General features: G+C 37.8%; 1 protein-coding gene across 1 annotated transcript; it reads left to right on the top strand.

Moving 5' to 3' along the window:
* The first annotated feature begins 4,551 nt into the window (after window positions 1-4,551).
* TNS4 (tensin 4) lies at window positions 4,552-22,700 on the top strand. Its single transcript, XM_075177127.1, has 13 exons — window positions 4,552-4,657; window positions 7,923-8,487; window positions 10,928-11,309; window positions 11,640-12,022; window positions 12,304-12,390; window positions 13,538-13,651; window positions 14,891-14,983; window positions 15,072-15,149; window positions 16,652-16,720; window positions 17,183-17,351; window positions 17,445-17,513; window positions 21,543-21,569; window positions 22,069-22,700. Exons 2-13 carry the CDS (start codon window positions 7,962-7,964, stop codon window positions 22,208-22,210), a joined length of 2,139 nt encoding a protein of 712 aa, XP_075033228.1. The 5' UTR covers window positions 4,552-4,657; window positions 7,923-7,961; the 3' UTR covers window positions 22,211-22,700.
* The last annotated feature ends 253 nt before the right edge of the window (window positions 22,701-22,953 follow it).

Below are 22,953 nucleotides of genomic sequence, written 5' to 3'. Positions count from 1 at the left end.
CATACTGAGCACAGATAGAGGGAGACTTTGTAGTGTGTGCTAGCTTTTGTGACATTGCTTAAGGCAAGTGGGCAGGTGACACATGAAAACAAATGGGAGCTAACCTAAGGCACAAAAAAATGGAACAAGGCCAAATAGATATGCAAGACAGAGGGAAACATCAGCCAATGAGTTAAACAACACAGATGGGAGAAAAGTGAGAGGCAAACAGAAGATAAAGTGCCAGGTGACACATAAGAGAGACAGTGGATAAGCCTGCCCCCCCCCCCCTTCCCTCCTAAGCGGTCATACAGGTTTCTAGCCGTTGGCTCAGATGATGAATCTACCCTGTCCCCCAATACATGATTAGGCTCTGCATGATCGCTAATCCTTTTTTTAAGCAGGAGACAGAGGGACGTGATAAGGTGGAATATACCTTTTTACAAAATCACTCAGTAAAACAGAGCAGAAAGCAGTTTCCTCTCATTTACTGAATAATTCTTGCTGCTTGTACATCATTATGCAGAAACTCTCTGATAACTATTGTATCTGCATTGCCACCCTCCTACACCCACCCGCCCCTTTGATCTTTACTTCTACGGTTTCCATCCCTCACATTTTTACCTAGATTACCTGTATGCAATAAAAAAAATCAATAGAAATGACTTATAGAAAAAGAAAAAAGACAATGATGAGAAGGTAAGATGATGAAGGGCTGCCATGACGGAAGGTGACAGGTGAGGATGCACATATGAGGAAGGGGGTTGTTACTTGGTTTTGATCTCAACAACTGAGATAGGATCTACATTTAGTGCCGTGATATCTACATATGAGGGAAGGGACAGGCGTATATGAAACTGATTAGATAAAGGGTATTGATGAGGACTGAAGAGGAAGTAAGGAAAGGCACACATCAGTACTCAAAGAAGCCAGAGCCCCCACTGCAGTAAGAAAGGAAGGCATTGTAAGTAAATGGCTGGAGACATGCTAAGTATTATGTGTATGGCATTTATCTGTATGATCTCTTCAAGGCAGGGGGACAAGTTAGTTTGTGGGGCCCCTGTTGTGTGAATGTCCGCCTAAAATTACCTCTAGAGCTAGCACCAGTAGGAAGTTGTGAGCCCCCAGTGACTGTTTGCAACTATTTACATAGGCCACTCTCTTTACTTAGTTATACACCTTCCTTCCTATCATCAAGGTTGTCTATTTAAGTGATGAATCAGGAATGGAGCTTTTATTTATTTTTTAACTATCCTAGTTCTGTCATTCATGACATCATTGAAAAGTTATGCACAAAGCTTCAAGTGTTTAATTTGTCGAGTAAAGTAAAGTCAAGTGTCACTAAATATCAACATAAATATGATAATGACCTCAGCAATACCTTCATGAAGGTACTTAACAAACTATTTCTTTTTCATTAACACCTTCATGATGACAAGCATGTACACTGTGCAGAGTAACAGGCCATGAAGCTTTGGTGTGTCCAGTAATCAGCCCAATGTAGTGTAAAGTGGAATGCCCGCTTCCTTAGGAAACAAAGTGATATAAGGGATATAGGCCGACTGGCGTCCCACGCAGTGAGCTAATGAAGAAAGACTTTGAGACAAGTATTTGGCAAAATTATTTTGGTCACAGCTTTATTAAGCACTTTCAAACTTGTATTTGGCAGACAAGATGCATGCAAGGCTAATAAAATTTACCACCTTTTTCCAGTTCCATCTGGAAAAATAGGGCGTGTTCTGCCCACCATGTTGGCACCGCAACAATGTCCTTTTGAGACCAGCCCCTTGGCATAAATCACCCAATTGCTGAAACCTGACATGCCGCTTGTATTGGCCCAACCGTTGAAGCTGGAACCAGGCATGTGGCCGTCTTCCCGGGGTGATACTGCCCGGCCCTGCTGGCTGCCCACTTTTCATACCTTGCTTGCCGCTTTCCCACCCTTCCAACTGTGACAAAGCAATTTGAGCAATAAATTATATTCACAAAGCATACAATGACAACGACATTACATGTCAACCATTTGCAAAGATTACACATATAAAGTGCCTAATATATAATATATATTTTTATATTTTACATTTTAGTTTTATTTATTTATTTATTTATAAATACCTGTATGTACTGTAGGGAATGGGTGGGTGGGAGACTGAAAAACTATGTATAATAAACTTCCTTCCCCCTCTCCTTTAACTACCCTCACCTTGTCCTGCCTGCTGTCTCGTCCCCTCCTTTCCCTGAGTGGCTACCTGCACTGTTCAGGTGTAACAAAATAGGACGGACTTCGTTGTCTGTCCCCCTCCTTTCATGCCACTTGCATCGGGCCACCTAGCAACCATCCTCCCCTATCCCGCTTTGGAGCCATTGCTGCGCCAGCGATTCCTTTAATCACTAGCATCCCACCAGCAATAGGGTCATTGAGATTCACAGTTACAAATGTTGCCAAAGGTAGGATATATACTTCATTAGACTGAAGCTGACACATCCTATCACCTCTACACAGCACATGCTTGTTAGGTTAAAATATTGTCATAATTGTCTTAATGTATAAAACTTCTAATGTGCACTAACTCATAGCAAGTAATGACACCTGTTTTCATTGTTTAACTTACAGTAGATCATTCAATATTACTCAGATTGCTTACTACCGGTTACTGCCTGCACATTTTAACTTTACTAGTAAATAACCTCCACTGTAAAGCTGCATTATTCAGTTACAGGTCTTCTTTACTGTATATGACAGGCTCACACTACTATGTTATATTATATTACAGACACAGGACTCCCTTACTGTATATGACACGATCACACTACTATGTTATAATATAATACAGTTACAGGTTTCCCTTACTGTATATTACACAGTCACACTGATATACTGTAATACACAAGTGATGTGAAAATATGTAAAATATCCTATACAATAACTCCTTATATTGAGTAGTGATCTCGTTGCTTGTATTTGGAGAGTAATGTTGTCTCTCCTGTAAAATACAACTTCTATTTGTAGAGTAGGGTTGTCAGTGCTGCCACATGGCTCTTTTATAATGGAATGTGTGACTGTCAGCTAATGTAAACATATTTTGATATGAGGATCACCTCATACAGTCAACTCCTTGTATTTTAAACTTGTATATTATAACGAATATGGTACACCCTATTGTATAATATAAAGGATATTCAAAGTCACCTCCTAATTCAGTGTAATTAAAGATCACATAGATATCGTGACAGAACTCTGCAGAAACCATCTAGTGTCGTTAGATTTTGCATTTGGGAGCATTTTGAATTTTAGTTCAGCATGTGATATCGACACACTAATGTAATATACCATACTACAATCACAGGTGGTCATTACTGACATTCATACACAACATAGCTTTATTAGGATGCCTAAACTCTGAATGGTATGGAATATAAAATAGTAGGGGTATATTTATTAGGATATACCTTTCAGCGTTTAAAATGGCCAAAGATGGACCCTTAAGATTTGCTTAAAAAGATACATTTTTCATGTGTTGATAAACTTTAAATTTTGAACACAAGTGTATTTCAAAACAAAAATACAGTTGTCAGCGCTTATCCTTTACACTGCATATCTGTGGGTGTCTAGCAAAATGAAAACATGAGGTATTAGTTCATATTTTGATCAAAAGATTTAAGCCTGCATCCAAGCGTCAAGGGCACCTCATTATATGCAGGTCTTACACTGACCTATATGCTTTAAACACCATTAAAATGCAGTTAAAATCAGATGCACTCACCTCCCAGGTATAGGGGGTTACATCTAGCAAGGGCTGGCTTGTGAGCCACACCCAAATGTGCCTTAAATAGGCTTAATCGACAGCTGCTATGACAAAAAGGCAATATTTTGAAACAAAACCAGAGAAAAACAAGTCCGCGCTCGGTATATCCCACATTATATATGGTACCAGCTGCTTGGCAATAAGCCCTCGCTCGGTATATCCCATATTGTATGTGGTACCATGGGATGCAGGCTTAAATCTTTTGATCAAAATATGAACTAATACCTCATGTTTTCATTTTGCTAGACACACACAGATATGCAGTGTAAAGGATAAGCACTGACAACTGTATTTTTGTTTTGTATACATATATGGGCATTTATATTGCCACGCAGCTGGTACCACATACAATATGGGATATACCGAGTGCGGGCTTATTGCCAAGCAGCTGGTACCACAAGTGTATATCAACATAGGTTAGTACACTGAGGAACATACATCATAAAGCACTAAGACACATCATAACATATAACGTTTTGTATTGGTTTCCATGCTTGCTGTTTTGGTAATCTCCAATCTCCCAGATGAATCTGACGTCAGTAGCAAATGTAGTTGTTTCACACCTTTACTTGCCGTTCCCTGTTAGCAGAGGGGCGTACACTGTCTGTCTTCTGCCTCCAGGCCCAGAGAACAGTCATCCTGTGTGGGAAGGAGAATTAACACTAGACTCTCCAGCCAGGCTGTGTCACACAGAACTGCTGATGTTGCTTCTAGTGTTGTCAGCAATGCAAGGGTTACATTAAGGGTGTATCTGATCTGTCTATATATACATCTAAATACTACCAACCTGCAAGGCACAGATTTCTCAGTTAAGCTGTAGACAACTCCTGATCAACAACTGCACACACAACTCAAAAAGAAATACAAAGAAGGTAAGTTTTTTTTCTTTACCATACAGTATAAATAGTTAATGTAACTATGTAATATGCATTTCTGATTTTACATTTCTACTACAGCTGAAAAGACAAAAATAACGTTAATATTTGGTAAATGTCATTCCTACTTGTATTTATTTTCTAGTTTTGAACTATCTCTTCTAGATGATTATTATATGTATTTATCACATGTTCAGTTGTAATGTAACTTAAATGAATCGACTTGTTGTCAAGCTTGTTCATTGCACAACACTACTTTTTAAGAAGGAGCTATGCTTTACCCTTTCAATCCAAGCATTGGTACCTGTTTCAGGACCATGTTACATGTGTATATAAAAGTGGTATCTCCACTATGTTCAAATTAAGGTAGTTTCTGTAATAGCTCTCAACCTGAGAATGGAACACATTCTAAACAAATAACATGACCATGTGCCAAAGGACTAAATCTCTACTCTATATTTGAATAATATACATACAATGTATGTTTTCCCATTCATTATGTCTCTTAAAAGCATAAACATTAAAGTGGGGCACTTAATGTTATCTGTTATATACCTGTACCCATATGTAAACAAATCAGCACTTATCTATGAATGTAATAAAACTAATCTAAGTATTAATTTTAATATTCAAAATAAGTGTTGTATGCAGTCATATTATGGTCTATTTTGTTATATTTTACTTTGTGTTTGCATTTTTTGTTTCGTTTTTGTGTGTATTTTGGAAAAAATAAATAATATAAATATCTTTATAAAATCCATAAATAGGTAAAGGATAAATATAAGGAAAACCCCTGCTGTATACCACGTATATATCAAGCAAGAGCTTCTGTGATTGTCATCACTTTAATATAATTTCTCAGGACATTTTGCTGCCAGGCTCGAACCACATCTTGTGTAGAGAAGTCAGGGCGGACATACTTGCTGACCATGATTATAGTGTCATTAATTTGTTACTTAAATATTAATTTATAAGGCTCACAAACAAGAACACATACAAAGAATTACATCATATACACAAAATAAGAGGAAATGTATTATACAGTTTGGCAATACTGAAAAATAGGGACATTTCGAGGGACCAAGAATTAAAAAATATGATTGTGCCTGGATAGTAGGTACAGTGGTCAGTTTTTGACTTCCACACTGTTGCTTGCTTCCATGGTAGAAATTATGTAGCCAAATGACTTGAAGCTCTGGAATGCTGCTATTTGCTGGTTTCTGGCTGGCGAATTTTATTCTGGCGGCACAAGACTCGGCTTAGCAGCATATTAGGAATATTTTAAAGGAAATTTTTAGGCGAAAACATCTGCCTCATTCTTTTTAGGTGTCAAATAATATAAAATGATATAAAATAGTTATATAAACTTATTCCCACTTGTCATGTTGTGCTGATTAAGAGTTTACGTTAAGGAAAGATAAGTACAGTTATTTGGGGCAGATAAAAGCGCCTTGTCCTGTGTAAATCAAGATACATAGGAGCCCTAAATATGATAATGGTCTGCTCCTGAAGTCATTACATTTAGGGTTCCGGGACACCGCCGGTTGAAGAGCAAAAGAAAATCTCATGGCACATCATCATCAACATTTATGTGGCATCAACAAATTCTGTAGCGCTTTACAATTGACACATGTTGCTATACCTGTCCAGCCTTCTGCCAATTGTGATGATAGGAATACCTTGTTTTTAGGTGGAAAGTGTGAGGGCTATTGCAAGACGGGAGAAGAATAACTATTATGATAGTCTGTTCAAAATAAAAAAATCAAGAGATAAAACATTCCGTCCGCATTGGGTTTGCCAATGGTATGCTATCTGTTGGTCAGATTAGGGACCGGTCCCAGGATCTACAATGGTGGGTCAGAAAGGGTTACACCTGGGTTGGTCGAAATAACTTACGGAATCCCTCCTGGACTTGACATCAGGGGTCTGTTGTTGGTGCCACTGGGTCTCACTGGATGCACCCTGCACATGATATAGCTCCAGTGCAACTTGATGTCAGCACAGGGAACAAGGTACACACCTACTCTAACAAAATATGCAAAAGTGTAAATGTCACATTAAAGTCAAACCTCATGCCAAATTTTAATTTAATTCAACTCCTCTGGTTTTCATTACATTAAACTTCTTAGGTTTTTAATTAAAATACTGGTCTTATTAGCATAATCATGGCTTTAATTAATCATGAAAGTGAGGGGGCACTGGGACTGTTTTCATCACATATGTCACAAGTATAAGCCAAGACCCTAAGACAGCCAGCTCTGAGTGAAAATGGTCATGTTTCCCTCCAGACAGCAAGGAATGCCTCTTAAAATGTGCCCTCCCCACCATATATATTTTTTCAGCAGTCTTGCACTCTTTGCAAAACTATCAATCCAAATGGTTATACCATTGTGCAAACTTCTGCTGATCCTAAAATGCCGCCATCCTGCTCTGTAATCACTTCTTTTAAGGTCATTTAAGTCTTCCAAACTTACTAATCAATAAAATTAAATTTAAGGGTAATCTTTATATGATGTTTAGTAATTTGATAGGAGGCTTTTATTTTTCTTTAGTATTAAGTAGTAAATGTGCTATTAGTGTATGTTATTTTAGTCTACTTTGCGTAGAGTTCATTGCAGTAGTTGTATTTATACACATGGTGAGTTGGGAGCTCATGAGAGGTAAGCATGGTAACTCTTCATAATTGTTAATGACAAAAGTGTATCAATGAAGCCTCAATAATGTTTGCACCATATATTAAATTCAAAAAATGCTTATGCATATATATTGAGCTTCCTCTATGAATTTGTTTATTGTGAAATCTGTAGTTCTGTTTAAATACAATGAATCCCATTATATAATAAAGACATTGAAGTTAGCAACCAATTACTGGCATGCCTAGGGGGATTTTAGGTGTCTAGAATCTCCCCAAACTAAGAAATATAAAAAAAAGTATCAGAGATGACCACCAAGTGGGTTCTTTCATTTATATTGTTTATATTTCATATAGTTTGAAGACTATCCTAGGATAGGAGTCATATATAACATACATATATGTATTATGGGGATGTTGCCTATATCAACCAATCAGATTCTAGCTGTAATTTTGTAGAAAGCACTAAATAAATGAAAGCTAGAATCTGATTGGATGCTATAGGCAACATCCCCACTTTTTCAAACCCGCAGCTTAGTAAATCTAGCCCTTGGTCTTGTTGACTATAAAGAGCAACCTCCACTCACAGTACACATTTTGCCTAAACTGTTTTTACCTCTTTCCTTTCAGGACTCATCTTTCCCAGATACAAAATAAATAAAACTCATTATGTCCCATGTAATACCCAACCATGTCTTGCGTGTGGGACAGTCAGTTTGCATGGCACCCAAAGAAGAAGGAGGTGGTTGCAGACAAGTCGTTCAGCCAAGGGGCATCTCGATGACAACTAAATGTTCTTACTTCACTTCAGAGAGGTGTGTGGGACAGATGGCAGCACAAATATGTGGCCACAGTTTGGCTGATACAGCACTTTACAGTGGTCAGATAAACCCAAACTCCAGTTTATTATACAAGCCTGTGGAGAAAGGGTCTCATGGTCCTATGAATGGTCACCAGCCTATGCCAGGAAGTATTGGCAACCCACACAGCATACTGCATGGATCAGAAGCTGACGTCTGCAATGGAGGAGATCCTTTATCTCCATCACTGGACATCTCCATAGACAATCTGAACCAGCTCATCTTGCAGCTGGATCCCACTTTCCAACCTTTGACTGTTAACTCTGAGTTGGTGGCGAAAAGCTGTGTGCCTTTACCATGTAGGCAAGCGACTACCAAGACCACAAGCCCACCAGGTAAGTGAAGCACCAAATAAAGTTGAATAAAAACGTCCTATACTGAATCTCTGGCTGTTTAGCTAATTCTCTGAACTCCAAGCAAGCTCAGAATGTTTGAAATGTCGATTTTCTACAATTTTGAAAGATGTAATATTTTTTAATTTCCCTCATAGTCTGGTTATGATTTGTGTTGATTTAACAAAATACAGTGCTTTCCATGAACATTGATTTAGGCGTCCATCCTATTGTATAGCTTACTCTTTTCTGCCATAATCATATCAGTGAACTGGTTGCAGCAATGTATTCATCTGTATAGCCTGTCCTTATTTATTGGCTATCAATTCGCTGTTTCTCATGCTTCCCTATCAGTGGCTTAGTTGATTTGAGCAGCAGTCGTATCATGCACACTGCACCGGGCTCAGACTTGGGTGAACTGATTAAACAGCTGGGGGCCAGGGAAAGGACATCCTTCATTTTACTAAATGAGGGCAAGATGACTTTCCCAATAAAAAAAAAAAATCTCTAATGTAGGGGATAAGGGGGCTCATGTAAACTTGTGCATATACTGACTTACGCTACTTACTACTTGCACTTACGATTCAGGAAGCAGAACATGCACAGAGAAGGCTCACAAAAGTATTGTAATCCCATTTCAGATGGCCCAAAAACTTTGGGCAAATGTATGTACGTTGTAGACAGCATGCTATAGAAAAGAGAGCACAAAAGACAATTGCCACTTCTGCCAAATAAAAGTGTGACCCCCCCCCCCTCGCCACTACCAAATTATAGAGGGTCCTGTGGTTACGTAAAGATGTTTAAATTTTACAACTTGTATAACTACGTCCAGACTCAACAAACAAATCCTACAGCCACCCGAGGGCCTGGCAGATACAGTGCGTTAAGGCACAGTACTGACTTGTTATGTTTCTGTTCATCATGAAATGTGATGCCTGGAAGGCTTGCTTGTCCTTGTGAAATCAGACCAGCCCAGTGCAGCACAAGCTATTAAATAGCTAGAAATATTTGTCTTACGGTAAGTTCCAGAAAACAATCATATTTGATTCATGTTTATGCCCGCAAGAGCAGGAGTGGTCTGTGATGTCACAGGCTGCATAGACAATTAGACAGTGTAGGATTACTGTCATGGGGCTGCGTCGTAGAAAGTGTTTAGATAAAACGATGCCAGATTTGGAAGTTATGCAATGAAAAAATTACTAACCGGATTTTATGTCTGTTTCTGATTTTTTTTAAATTGTAGTCTATGTTGAAATCTAGACATGTAAGCTAAACACCAACATTTTTTCCATGCAATAAAATATAAACTCGGTAATTGAAGTACATCTAAATATGTAAATAGGTATTGATGTTTTGCATTCTATATTAAAAAGCAATTGAAATAAGTAATATTTTGTAAGTGGGTAGAGTCTGCTTTTTATGGTGTTGAGTTAAATACGAATGTGACTTGCGCAGACCCTCTTGGGATGTAGCACCAATTGCAATCAGTTGTGGACAGCATTATATATTTTAAGGGCGACATTTAATCACATATTAATGGGGATGTCCAGCAACGAACATCTTTTCTGGCCCTAGTTTGTGCCTCCACCTGTATAAAGGAAGGTGGGTTCCACATTATCCTTTTTTTGTGTTATAGCTGCCAAGGTTAATTAAATGTACAGCTCAGGTATCTGCCTGAAGAACTTACAAGATGTTGAGTCTATGTGTTAAAGGAAAAGTAGCATCTGGTTGTCCATGACAATCATCCAATTGGATGGCTCATGCTCACAGAAGGGTCCGGGCCCTCTATTTAGTTTTGCAGGATGATGGCTAACAAACAACAAAGCTGAGGGACTATTGATGGCTATTACTATATAGCCAGGCCTGTAATTATCAATCGATGAAGCCCTGGGACCTTTCTGGCACTCAGTTGGTAAAATAACCTTCTCTTGGACATCTTTATGAAATGAGATGTGTTCTCTAGTCTAGTCTTTATTTTGGTTTTAATGTGTTTTGTTGCCTAGTAATGAACACACCTTTTTACAGGTACCAGCATGCACCTAAATGTTCAGTTCACTAAAGAAAATTCATATTCCCAGACATTTGACTGCACTTCTCACATGGGATTGACACAACTATTTTTGCTAGAGGCAGTAAACTGCGTTTGCTTCAGTTCTTTTTTTTTTTTTAAAAAAAAGTATAGTACTCTGTCAAGTGGGATAATTATGGATAAATGATGTCCTACAAGACTTGTTTGAGAGTTACTAGGCGTTAATGGAAGATGAAAAACATCAACTGTTTTTTTTGTAATATAGCAAATATTATACAATGAATTAAACTGTCTGGTTAGTGAGGTTTGATTATTTTCAATTAATACATAATGCTACTTCAATCACATATCCTGTAATGAAAAACTAACATCACATACTGTCCAGGAATTAACATATTGTTACTCTTTTGTCAGAGATAAAATGTGTGAAGATGAATCCAACAAGAGTGGTTTGTCAGGAGAACATACAACGATCTTCAAGTCCTACCCCAAAAGTTGAAGGCATCCTGGTCGCTCGGGGAACACAGAAGGATAACTGTACCCACAGTGGCAGCCTTATTTTCAGTGAGCCTCAGTTACATGTTGGTGGGCGCCAAAATCATCACCAATACCCATCTGCTGAAAGATCCTACCAAACCACTGAAACCATTGCTGTTCCACTTCAGAGGTCAACACAGTACAATTCCATAATGTCTTCATCACTTGGCTCATATGACACAAGACCTTCGTTCTGCACCAATGATGTCTCCTTCATGTCCACTAGCCCTGGGTCAGACACCAGTTATATTTTGGGAAGGTAAGTGCACCAACACTTTTCTCCAATATTTGGACTTTATCAATTACCTCCTTTTCTCTAGGCTATTACTTTTGTTCTCACTTTTTTATATAATTCATTTAAGTTAAATATCTGTGAGGAATTTTAAAGCACTTTTTTTGCATTTTGTTTTGGGGCTCTGTGGCAGGATAAAGCCATTCTGTCAGACATAACTCAAAAATGGCTGGAGCAACCAGTTGCTTATCTCTTTAATGCCCTGCCAATTATTTGCTATGTTTAATGTATTGAATCAGGTAGATAAATGAAGATTTAGGTTCCACCATGAAATCTTATATACTGTTTGTTTTTCAGCACCCAGTCACTTCAATATGATGATTCTGATGGCCATCAGTTTCCTTCAAGGTTATCAGAAAGCCAGTTTGGATCACTGGGCTCATTTTCCAACTTAAACAGCCCTGCTATCATGTCACCTACCACATCTATGCATCACTTTGATCACAATGGCAGTTTTGGCCAGTTCAAGAACTCTCTTACAAAGGGTCATGCCAACAGTTGTCCCCCATCAGTCAACAATTCCATTATGGACATCCCCATCCTTCTGGTCAATGGATGCGTGGAAAATGGGGACAACTCACACAAGTCTTCAAGACAGCTCCTGGCTGGACACAGGCGAAAAAGCTCCTCCAGTTTCAACAAAACCAGTTCTGAATCCTCTATTCCAACTTGCTCAGACAGTGAGTGACACTTTCTATAATATTACGGATGTGGTAATGCATTAAGCACTCATGGTGAAGTGTAATCAGTGGTGGAAGTGGGGGTGTATACGGTGGTATGCCATGCCACTACTTCTACTACTTTTATTGTGAAACTGTCAAATTCCATTCACTTACATTTTCCACTATATACATAGAATTATACATATTATTGACATAATTAGTCATCCACTGCCTTATAAAGAGATTTCAAATGCCCTTTGAAAATTTTAGAACATATTTATATTTTGTTTTTTACTTAGAAACCATAAAAGAAGGGCAGCCTGGCATGAAATTTGTGATGGACACTTCCAAACACTGGTTTAAGGCCAATGTCACGCGAGATCAAGGTAAAGTCATCTATACACTTGATGAAAATACAGTTTGTGATTCAATAAAGAAAAAACATCTAAATGGTACTCAGGATCTTGCGCAAGTCTCTGAATTTACATAGTAACAGAAAGCTAGTATATTTCTGCAAAATAATAGTTAAAGAGGAAGTGATATATGTATAAATATATTTCCTCAGTAACTAATATGATTCTAAATAGAAAATCTATTCTTAAACAGTTACAGGAAGGGTGGAAGGAAAAAGTCTTATGGTGACCAGAAAGGCTATTTTTATAGTTTGTGAATCAATGGTGCCACCACACCCATATATTAATCAGAGACAGCGAGCTATTTTGTGATATGAAACAACCCACAGTCAGTGATAAGTGGATTTCCCTTTTCCTATGCAGTGAATTAAATCATCCTGTTGAGATGTGACCTTCACCATTGCCTAGAATCATCCTACCTGTGGTGTGATCTTGTTTGATATGTAGGATCGACCTTATGCTATCATTTTTTCCCCCTACTACTTACATGTATATCGTTAAGTGTACATAATAGATAGATATTATGGTTTTTGCGTTATATTTTGCTGATTTGTGGCAGAAAGAGTAGCTAATAATAATGACATGCATAGCCCTCAACAGTTTATGTTTTGATGGTTTGTGTCTGGTTATCAGCGTAGTAAGCGATGTGGCCTAATTGGTTATAACTATAGGGTGAAATTGAGTTATGGGAATACTCAGTGCATCTGGGAGGTTCTTAGGTGGATTGGGAGCAGTGCCTAGTTTGTCCCAATTTTTAAATGTTGAATACAGGAGTTATGGACATGTCAGTGTGAGGGTAACTATAGGTGTACTCAGTGACTGACAACAATTCTCCTTAGTAGGCTATTTCTGAAAATGAATCCCTGTTTAAGGATAGTTATTTATATATCTTCACTGGTGGGACTGTTAATTCAATTCAAGACAAACTTTACCACAAACTTCTGAGACCACCTAATTTCTACAAACTACATATTTAAATGGATTGTTTACAAATGCATTTTTGTGGTAAGACTGGAGAAAACATGATATTTTGTTAGTATTCACTGCTACAATAAACATCTTTACAATGTTGATTTACAGTATGAGCTAGCTAAATAGATTTTTCTTAATTCAAACACAGCCATTGAGTTCCTGAAGGACAAAGTGCCTGGGACATTCATTATCCGAGACAGCACGTCCTACCGTGGATCCTTTGGGCTGGCCATGAAGGTCCCAGGAATGCCATCAAAAACAGGTTGGTATACTGTCTCCCATTGTACCTGTCACCCACACACAGCAGAGGCACAGCCATTTTGTGAACTGAATCAATATTAATTAGAAAGCAGCCAATTTACTAGGAACAGTGTGATATCACTAAGGCATCATGCACAGTGTGACTTCTTTCATTGTATGCAGCCAATTGGTACACGGTAAGGAGTATAAACCATAAAAAATAGATCAGTTTTATGTTACATTTCTCATGTTATTTTGTATAATAGGAAGAGTAAATCTGTCGGAAGAAGGGACTTTGTATCACGAAAGCTGTCGGCTTCTATAGATTTAGTTATGCAATTAACAGCATCTTCTATATAATACTTTTGATGTTGTCAGTGCATACTCTACCTGAAGTGATCATTGAAGTTCCTATTAGAGTGTGAAATCTGGAATGGTGGTAATTAATAAGGAGATGGCCAAGAGTCTATTGTGGAGGAGTGTCTGACTCATAATGACTCACCCACTCACATCATGGCAGTTGATAAGTCTTTTCACTTGTTCTGATGAAAGAGTAGATGACACTTATCTTATGGTGTAAGATTCAAGAGGGGGCGGTAGTCTGTCTAGTTCCAACTCCTATAGAGCACTGAGTCAGTGCCCATGTTTACCATTAGTATACCCTTCTTGTATGACTCTCAGGTGATAGAAATAGACATGCAATGATGGCGTGTGTTCTTGTTAAATGTCTGTTGTAAATTATAATGTATATGTATTGAGTTCAGCTTTAAAATTGTGTTCTATCTTAAAAGAGATGGGCATAGTCATCTTTAAATGAAAAACATTAATTGTGTTAATATGAAATTACTTTGCATAATCCTTAGTATAAGACACCATTTGGACCCATGTAGTTTGTGTTTTGCTTGTTAAATAATTGGTTAAATATAAGCATGTTAAGTCAATGATTTTATATGATAACTGGGTTATTCAGGCCTAATTTAACTGCCCCCGTCATCTACACACTGTGCAGGCAGCCTTCCTATGCACATACTCTGCACCAAGGGCCTTATCAATGTCACTGGCTATTAGTTAATTGATAGTCTGCATTCTCATGAATATTTGCAAGGTTCACATTATGCATGAGTGAAGGATCTGGTTTAAAATTCATGAACATACGTGAAAAAAGCTTAAAGCAAGTTCAGTTTAAACATAAATATAGTCATCCGTACCGCTATTTGATCACCGAGTCGAAATTCCAATACAATTTTTGCTCTGTTGACAGGTGACGTGACAAATGAACTTGTACGACATTTCTTGATTGAATCATCTGCCAAAGGAGTCCATCTGAAAGGCGCAGCAGAAGAGCCATATTTTGGTGAGTGCGCCTGCGGATTACGTCTAGTTGTTATATACACATATTTATGTAGTACACGCCTCTGAACATGCAACATACTTTATTACAGGTAGTCTCTCTGCCCTGGTGTATCAACATACTATCACCCCATTATCTTTACCATGCAAGCTGCTTATCCCAGATAAAGGTATGTACAAATCATAATTTGTGGACACAAAACCTTGATCATCTTAGTTTTAGTTTCAAATATATAGATTAGTTTGATGTCTCAAAAATAAATATGTTTATCCAAAATGACTGTGCCAAGTAGCCTTGTTCCCTTGTCTACATCTCCTACTGAACAGTCTTTTCTCTTTTGCCTTTTCTCTGATGCCCTTGAGGCACCTGGTTATTCTTCTTACCACAGTACACACTCACAGTATAAGCACTTAATAGCAAGAGTTAATAGGATAACACAACACATACAGAAATTAAACCTATTCTGACACCAAAATTATGATGAAACTCTTCTTTATGGTCCTCACAATGCTGTCTATTATCTAGTGTAGTATAATTATCAGTGTCATCGCTGCATAAGTGCACGGAACTAGTGCTATGCAAACAGAACAATGAACAGGGCAAAACATAATATAAAGATGGAATAGAACGTATTGCAGTAAATGATGCACTAAGGATAATCATTACGTGGAGAACCGATGCCATCTTGTGACAGATTTCTAATTAGTTTAGCTGTGAACAGCTTGGGATATTTGTCTTTAGGTAAAAAAATGAAACATTCTGTACCCTGGCAAGCAGCCCACTGCAATATACAGTGCTTATTCAGTAATATAGATGATAACATAACCACTATTGTGAATTATAGGAATATTATAATACATCAAGGATTTCTGTGACAAAGTACTGTACATAATCAGACACAAGTGAAGTGAAGTTATTGCAATAAGATTATAAACAAAAAAATTACTAAAGTATGATTATAACAATGTTATATAATGTTGATCATAACAGTACTAGTATTAAGCTAAGTACACTCTACAGGTTTTTCACCCGATTATCGTGCCAATTACACCAAAAACGACTGTTAGGTCCTACATTGCATTAGTGTATACACTCCAAAGATCATGTTTTATCGAACCAAAGCACATCGTATCGTTTGATTTGATTTTATAACTGGACTAAAACTCTCTCTAACCGATGGATCGATATCTGCCAAATTCTGCAGTGTGTATGCACTCACAACCAGCAGTGTAGGCAGATCTCCATAGAGTTTACAGAGTCACGATCTTTTCAGCAGATGCTAATCACACATGAAGAGTACAGATCTGTAGGTAAATTGTGTAAAATCATGTAAAAAAGTGTATACACATGAATCGGCATGCTGATCGGGACTTTCAGTCGTTGGTAAAATCGTTAACGATATCACATTGGGAGAAATTTTCTGTAGTGTGTAACTAACTTTACTTGTTTATTATAAGGGTACAAAATAGCGCTATTACCCACTGGTGCAGCTAACTCTTCAGCTGCGCCAGTGACATATTTTTTAACAAATTGCACGTTAAATTATTATGATAGAAATAGGTAGCAATAGAAAGTCTAGTTGTCGAGAGAATCTTAATAAATGGACCCCTTAATATTTAATGATGAAAGGATTACAATATAACGTAATAAAAAAATTTTTTTCCCTAACAGTTCAGAGTGATTCTGATAGCAGCCCCGATTCTTCCCCAGATGCTGTTTTGGAGCTGAAGAATTCTACTGGTGAGTTGAAGGTCTTAAATGTGTGAAAATAAAATATATGCTGTCAATTCATGTAATTTCACCATTGCTTGTGTTTGGGAAATAAAGGTCATGAGAAATTTTAGCTATTCCATTTGAATAATTCAAATAAACCACTCTCATTCCATGTTACAAACTTCTGGGTAATGTTATCATCATCATCAACATTTATTTATATAGCGCCAGTAAATGTTATTTACTTTTGTGTTATAATTCAAGGAAACACTGATTAACTCATGCACATAAGGACCAATGTGCAATAGTTAATGCCATAAAATATGTATCTAATTGACAGTTGCTTTTCCAAATATCTACAATTTAGTAGAAAAACTGTTTCACATAAATAAAATCAACCACTAAGAATAATCCATAAATACGTTACATGCCTATAACGTAACTTCCTGCCCAGAAAAGAAGTAACCAGACTTTTGTATCCCTCCACAGCATGCAACGCCTTGTATCTGAACTCAGTTAGCACTGAGACCCTCACCGGATCTAACGCCATCCAAAAAGCCGTGACTGCTACTTTTGAACGGGCCGACCTCACTGTCCCAACCATCGTCAACTTCAAAGCCACCGAACAAGGGGTCACCCTGACTGATGTCCAGCGCAAGTAAGAAGTTCATTCATTGATCGTCCCGGTGATAAAGTGACTTTGCTTGTGACTGGCTACACTGACCTCTTTGTTGTGTTCTCTTTTCTACAGAGTTTTTTTTAGACGTTACTATCCTGTCTCGTCCCTCAGCTTCTGCAGTGTGGATCCTGAGCTCAGGAAGTAAGTGGTGTCTGAACCTAATATATTTGTGTGAATGGCAGTAATACATATATGAAAAAACAAATGAAATGAACTATTTTATTGTTTAATTAAATGACATGCAGGATGCTTTAATGTGTACCTGTCACTTACACTCAGTGGGGGCAGGTATTTTAGGAACCAGTGACATCACTCCGGAACAACATTCACACAGTTTCTGTACAACTAACAGCATTTGTCCCTCGTAAGGTAATTAGTTCCTGGTAAAAATATCAAATATTAACAAACAATTGTACAGACAGTATGCCTGACAGATTTACTCAATAGTCTTCCAGACCCCAAACCCCCATACCCAGGCCCGGCGCTCCCATTAGGCAAGGTTAGGCAATTGCCTAGGGCGCCGGGACCTGCAGGGCGCCTCGAAATTAAAAAAAAACGGAAATCCACAGGGAGGAGAGGAGGGAAGGGGCTATTTAATCTTACCTGCATGAAGCTGCTCCTCTCTGCTCTGTCTTCTCCCCTCCGCTCACTGACAGTGACAGGCCGTGATGATGATGTCATTATCACGGCCCGACAATGTCTGTGAGTGGAGGGGAGAAGACAGAGCAGAGAGGAGCAGCTTCATGCAGGTAAGTTAAAGAAAGACATGGGGAGGGGTGGGGAGGGAAGCGAAGCGGCGATTTTTAAAGGGGGAAGGGGCGGCGATTTTCACACGGGGGGGGTGGCGATTTTCACACTGTGCCTAGGGCGCCAAGGACTCTAGCACCGGCGCTGCCCATACCTGACAGATATAGTTACACATTAACTCCAGTAATTTCACGTAAGCATATAGCCCAGAAAAACACAGTATTTGGTATAAAGCAATGGTTAATACTGTCTTGTTTACTTGCTCTTTAAAGACAATGAACTTTTGGACTGAAATAATTGTGGCTGTCTAACTTTACATTTACGTATCTTGGCAATGCAGTTTTTTAGTCTATATCTGATACTGTGCAATAAGTTAGGATTAGAATACAAAAAAAACCTTTACGAGACAAATACTCAAAACCTGGGACTGATCCAGGAAATTAGTGAAATTTAGCAAATAGTTAAATAAGTAGAGTTGTATGAGAGGAGTGTTTGCAGTATCTGAGAGGTACAGTGCGTAATGGGCCAATAGTGACAATTATGAGGGATGTATGTAGCAATAGAAGGGACAACATGGTTATATAAATGTTCTATAATTATGATGCAGTTGTTGGTTATAATCTGAAGAACTTGCTGGGACATGGTAAGGGCGTTGTCCTGGTCTCCACCCCATTACACTGTGTAACAAAGAATAGCTGGAGGGAAAGAATGTGTACAAGCTGTAATACCACCTCCAGACTGGATGTAGTCTAAGGATCTTCATCACTGTGTACAGCAGCTCACATGGTAGTGGTAGGAACAGATGTGTAACAAGACATATTTGCAATATAGGCTGGATAGGGTTTGGTGATTGCTTTCCCTTGAAACATTTTAGGTCACAGATATGGTACAATAAAGCATTTGTAAAAGTACTATTGGAGTGGCATTATGCAGTTGTCCAACTGTACAGAAAAAAACACATACTAAGGGCTCTATTTCTTGGGGGAAAAAAATATTTATCAAAAGGGCGATAGTATCCACCACCATTCCCCACAGATAATGGCGATACATACAACACGGCAATCCTTCCTCTGTTATGGCCATCTCTAGCAGAAGATAATAAATAAATAAAGAGCTCTATTATTTGAATAATAAATATATAATTAAAATATTAAATTTTGTTTAAGTGGTAAGTTAGGATTTTCTATCTCTGCGGCAAGCGGAGATAGAGAATCAAACTTATCTATGCAGAATGATAAATAGGCTCCATTGTACAATGATATTAGTAATAGTTAGTAAAATGTTGGTAATAGTGGAAGATAAAGGAAAGGCTGTCATGTTATTTGTTCAAATGCCCACCGTTTAAAATTAGTTTATTTTCTAACCACATCAAGAAGTACTTTAAATCTTATAGCTATAACTGAGTCATGGTACAAGGATAATCATAGGACAGTCCTGGTTATACCTGTTTTACAAAAGATAGAGTTGGGGAAAAATGGGAGGTGAAGTTGCTTTAAATGTATAGAATGAGATAAATGCAACGTTAATGCAGGGCGCTGCCGATGGGATTTGGGTAACACTAGAAACAATTTATAGACCACTATGACAAGATTAGGGGGTAAATGTATCAATCTCCGGCTTTGTCAACTTGCGGGAGTTCGGCGAGATGACAGCTTAAATTTAAAGGGACACTTCCCTTTACAAGGCAGCGCCGCTTTAAATTTAAGCTGTCATCTCGCCGAACTCCCGCAAGTTGACAAAGCCGGAGATTGATACATTTACCCCTAGGAATAGATGGATAGATTATTCATAGATAAATCATTGTGATTTCATTGAGAGGATATTTATGGGAAACTTCAATATGATTCCTGTAGACTGAAATCTGCCGATTGATAAATCAGCCAGGAGTAAATGAGTGACAATCTGCTTTGCTTGAGTGGGGCAAGGAATTAGGGAGCCGACATGCAAGGAAGCAATCCTAGATTTAGTTCTCACAAATGGAATCATATTAATCAAACGTGCCTGTAGGAGAGACCTTAGGGGCTAGTGATGTAACATAACCTTGGTCCAGATATGTTAGTAAAATCAAATAAAGATTAAGCCTAGTGGATGAACTCATTTGATAGATCATGGAAGATCAATGCATATGGTTTATTTAGATCTTAGCAAGGTATATACTACAATATAATTGAGAAACTGAAATTGACTCAAAAGATTGTGTAATGGACAAAGGGTTGGCTTTAGGACAGGAGAGGAGTGGTGTAAACTCAGTGCAGTGCCCCAAGTATCCAATCTGAGTCCTGTTTTATTTAATGTATTAATTAATGATATTACCTGTGGTCTACAAGAAAGATATGTCTTATTACAGATGATACAAATATTTGTATAAGGGGTTAAATAAGTGGGTAGGAATTTAGAGAAAATGTAAGAACAAGCTAAAATATGGAATCTTAAATAAATCAAAATGTAAAATAATGCATGTGGGACACATCAATCCAAAAGCAGAATACAGAACGGTGATGTAATATTAGCAGCTTAAAGGAAAAGCCACAAGGGAAAGCTAGTAGGTTACTTTTGAAGAGGTATTACTAGTAGAAAAAAAGGTTATATTGCCATGTTATAGGTCACCTTGAGTACAGTGTACAGTTCTGGAGATACCATCTTGAAATAGCCATGAATAAAATAGAAATTTTCAGAGAAGGGCTACAAAAATGGTGTTTGGGCTGAATAACAAAACTTATCTGGAAAGACTTTAACTGTATTGTACAGTTCAGTTCAGTTCGTAGGTGATGTAGAAATAGTCAAATATAACAAATTTGTTACTACAGCTCAGGGAAATAGGCTTTTTAAAAATGAGAGGATAATTTCAGCACGCTTACATAGAAAGAGTGATACATTCATAGAATGGTCTCAAGCAGTTGTGGAGATTTAAACAGTAAAATAATTAAAACATGTTTGGGACAACCATATTGCTAACCCCCAAAAAAAAGGGCAGATTAGGTGGATCTGTAGGTTCTTTTCTGCCATCATTCTATGTTTCTAAAAAACCTCTAGTCAGCAATTGACTGTCATCTGTAAAGGTGGCCACACACATCAATATTGGGCCTATTGCATGTGGCGCCAAAACAACCATAAAGCGAGGTAATGATCCTTCAAAAATCGATAGTATCGGTATAAGGTATAGAAGAAAATGCAATCAGAAGTTTAATGGACCTATAGAATGCAGTCTATCCATTCACTAGGTACCAGTGACAGTACTGAGGCTTGGTGTCCTAGTGGATGAAAAGGCTGCATTCTCAGGAATATTGTTTGATTCAGATCACAAAGGTAGCTGACTATACTTTATTAGAGTAATTATTGATGTGATTCTTCTAGACTTCTAAACTGCCAATAGCAGAAAACCTTTGTTGCATCTTTCTTATATACATATATGTTGTATTTCAGGTGGCAGAAACATTGCAAATCTTCAAGGTAAGATATTATACAGAAATATGTTGTTGAGACATTACTGTTGTGGCACATAACAAGACAATGGAAATTTCTTTCTGTACATGTAGTTCATTACATAATACAATTTAATATATTAAGAAATGGAAACAATGAATGTGATTTTGATCTTTCTATCCCATACACAGTGTAACTATCACCACAAATTAGCCTGTCTAAAGCACGTACAAATAAAATACTCTCTTTCCATATCACCCTCCCTCTTATTCCTCACCCCCTCTCTTTCATTCTCTCTCTCTCTGTATATATTTTGCTATCTCCCTCTCTCTTTCTCTACCCCACTCTTTCTTTACCCCTCTCCCCCAAGGCCCCTTTCTCCCCATTTCCATTCCTTTCCTCCTATCTCTCCCTGTTTTCCTCTCTCTCTCCCACTCACTCCCTCTCCCCATGCTAGAGTGTTACTAAGGGCAATTAACCTGAATTCTTTCTTTGAGATGACCCTTCTATTTCTGTCTTGCTTTAGGATTTTTGGCTTTGTGGCAAAGAATCCATCAGATCCTTCGGACAACGTGTGTCATGTATTTGCAGAATATGATGTGATTCAGCCTGCCTCTCCCCTAATAAGCTTCCTGACAAACATGATACAGCGACAAGAGAGGGTGTAATTGCTTCTTCCTACACAGGAGGCTTTTCTACCATGTCTATTTATCAAAAACAAGTAACTCCAGTAGAAGCAAAAAATATGTTTTTGGAAAATCGTGGACTCCCTCATCAAAAAAACTTTCTGACTTTGAATGTGACTTGAATGATATCTGGATTAGTTTATCAGACAACCAGTCAAGAGAGACACTGATCTATGAACATTTCATTGTTATCATGTTAAATTATACAGTCAACTGCGCACAGGGGAGACAGATATTTTGTGGCCTAAACCAATATTTTGTCTATCAATTCACTAGTAAATGGTGCCATTACTTTGTGCCTCATACCTCATATGATTTGTTTCTAGTGAAAGTAAAGACTGTATTCTCATGAATATTGGTTAATCTCACAAAAATTGGTGCCTACAATATGTGTTGCGACAGGTTCGCTATAAAAACATTTTAGGACACCAACATTCAGTATAACTGTTATTTGCTTCCCCAGTTAGTATTCTTGTATGCAGACAACAAATATATATATTTTAGCCTAATTAAAAAACTAAGAACACTGTCACCAGCCTATTAATATGGATATTTGCCTGCTTACAGGAAATTCCAGCTGTGGATTGTAATGCATCGTAAAGCTACAGCGATGGTGTAGGATGGACCTAGGGCTCTATGTTCCACCAAAAGAAAGTTGAACACAGTATTCAGTGCTAACATATAAAAGTAGAAGTAGATTGCAAGCTTTTCAGATCAAAATTCTA

This window comes from Mixophyes fleayi, chromosome 6 (genome assembly GCF_038048845.1).
Source record: "Mixophyes fleayi isolate aMixFle1 chromosome 6, aMixFle1.hap1, whole genome shotgun sequence".
NCBI classification, from domain to species: Eukaryota; Metazoa; Chordata; class Amphibia; order Anura; family Limnodynastidae; genus Mixophyes; species Mixophyes fleayi.
The sequence above is the reverse complement of the archived record's forward strand: the minus strand, read 5'-3'. Positions and strand labels throughout refer to the sequence as shown.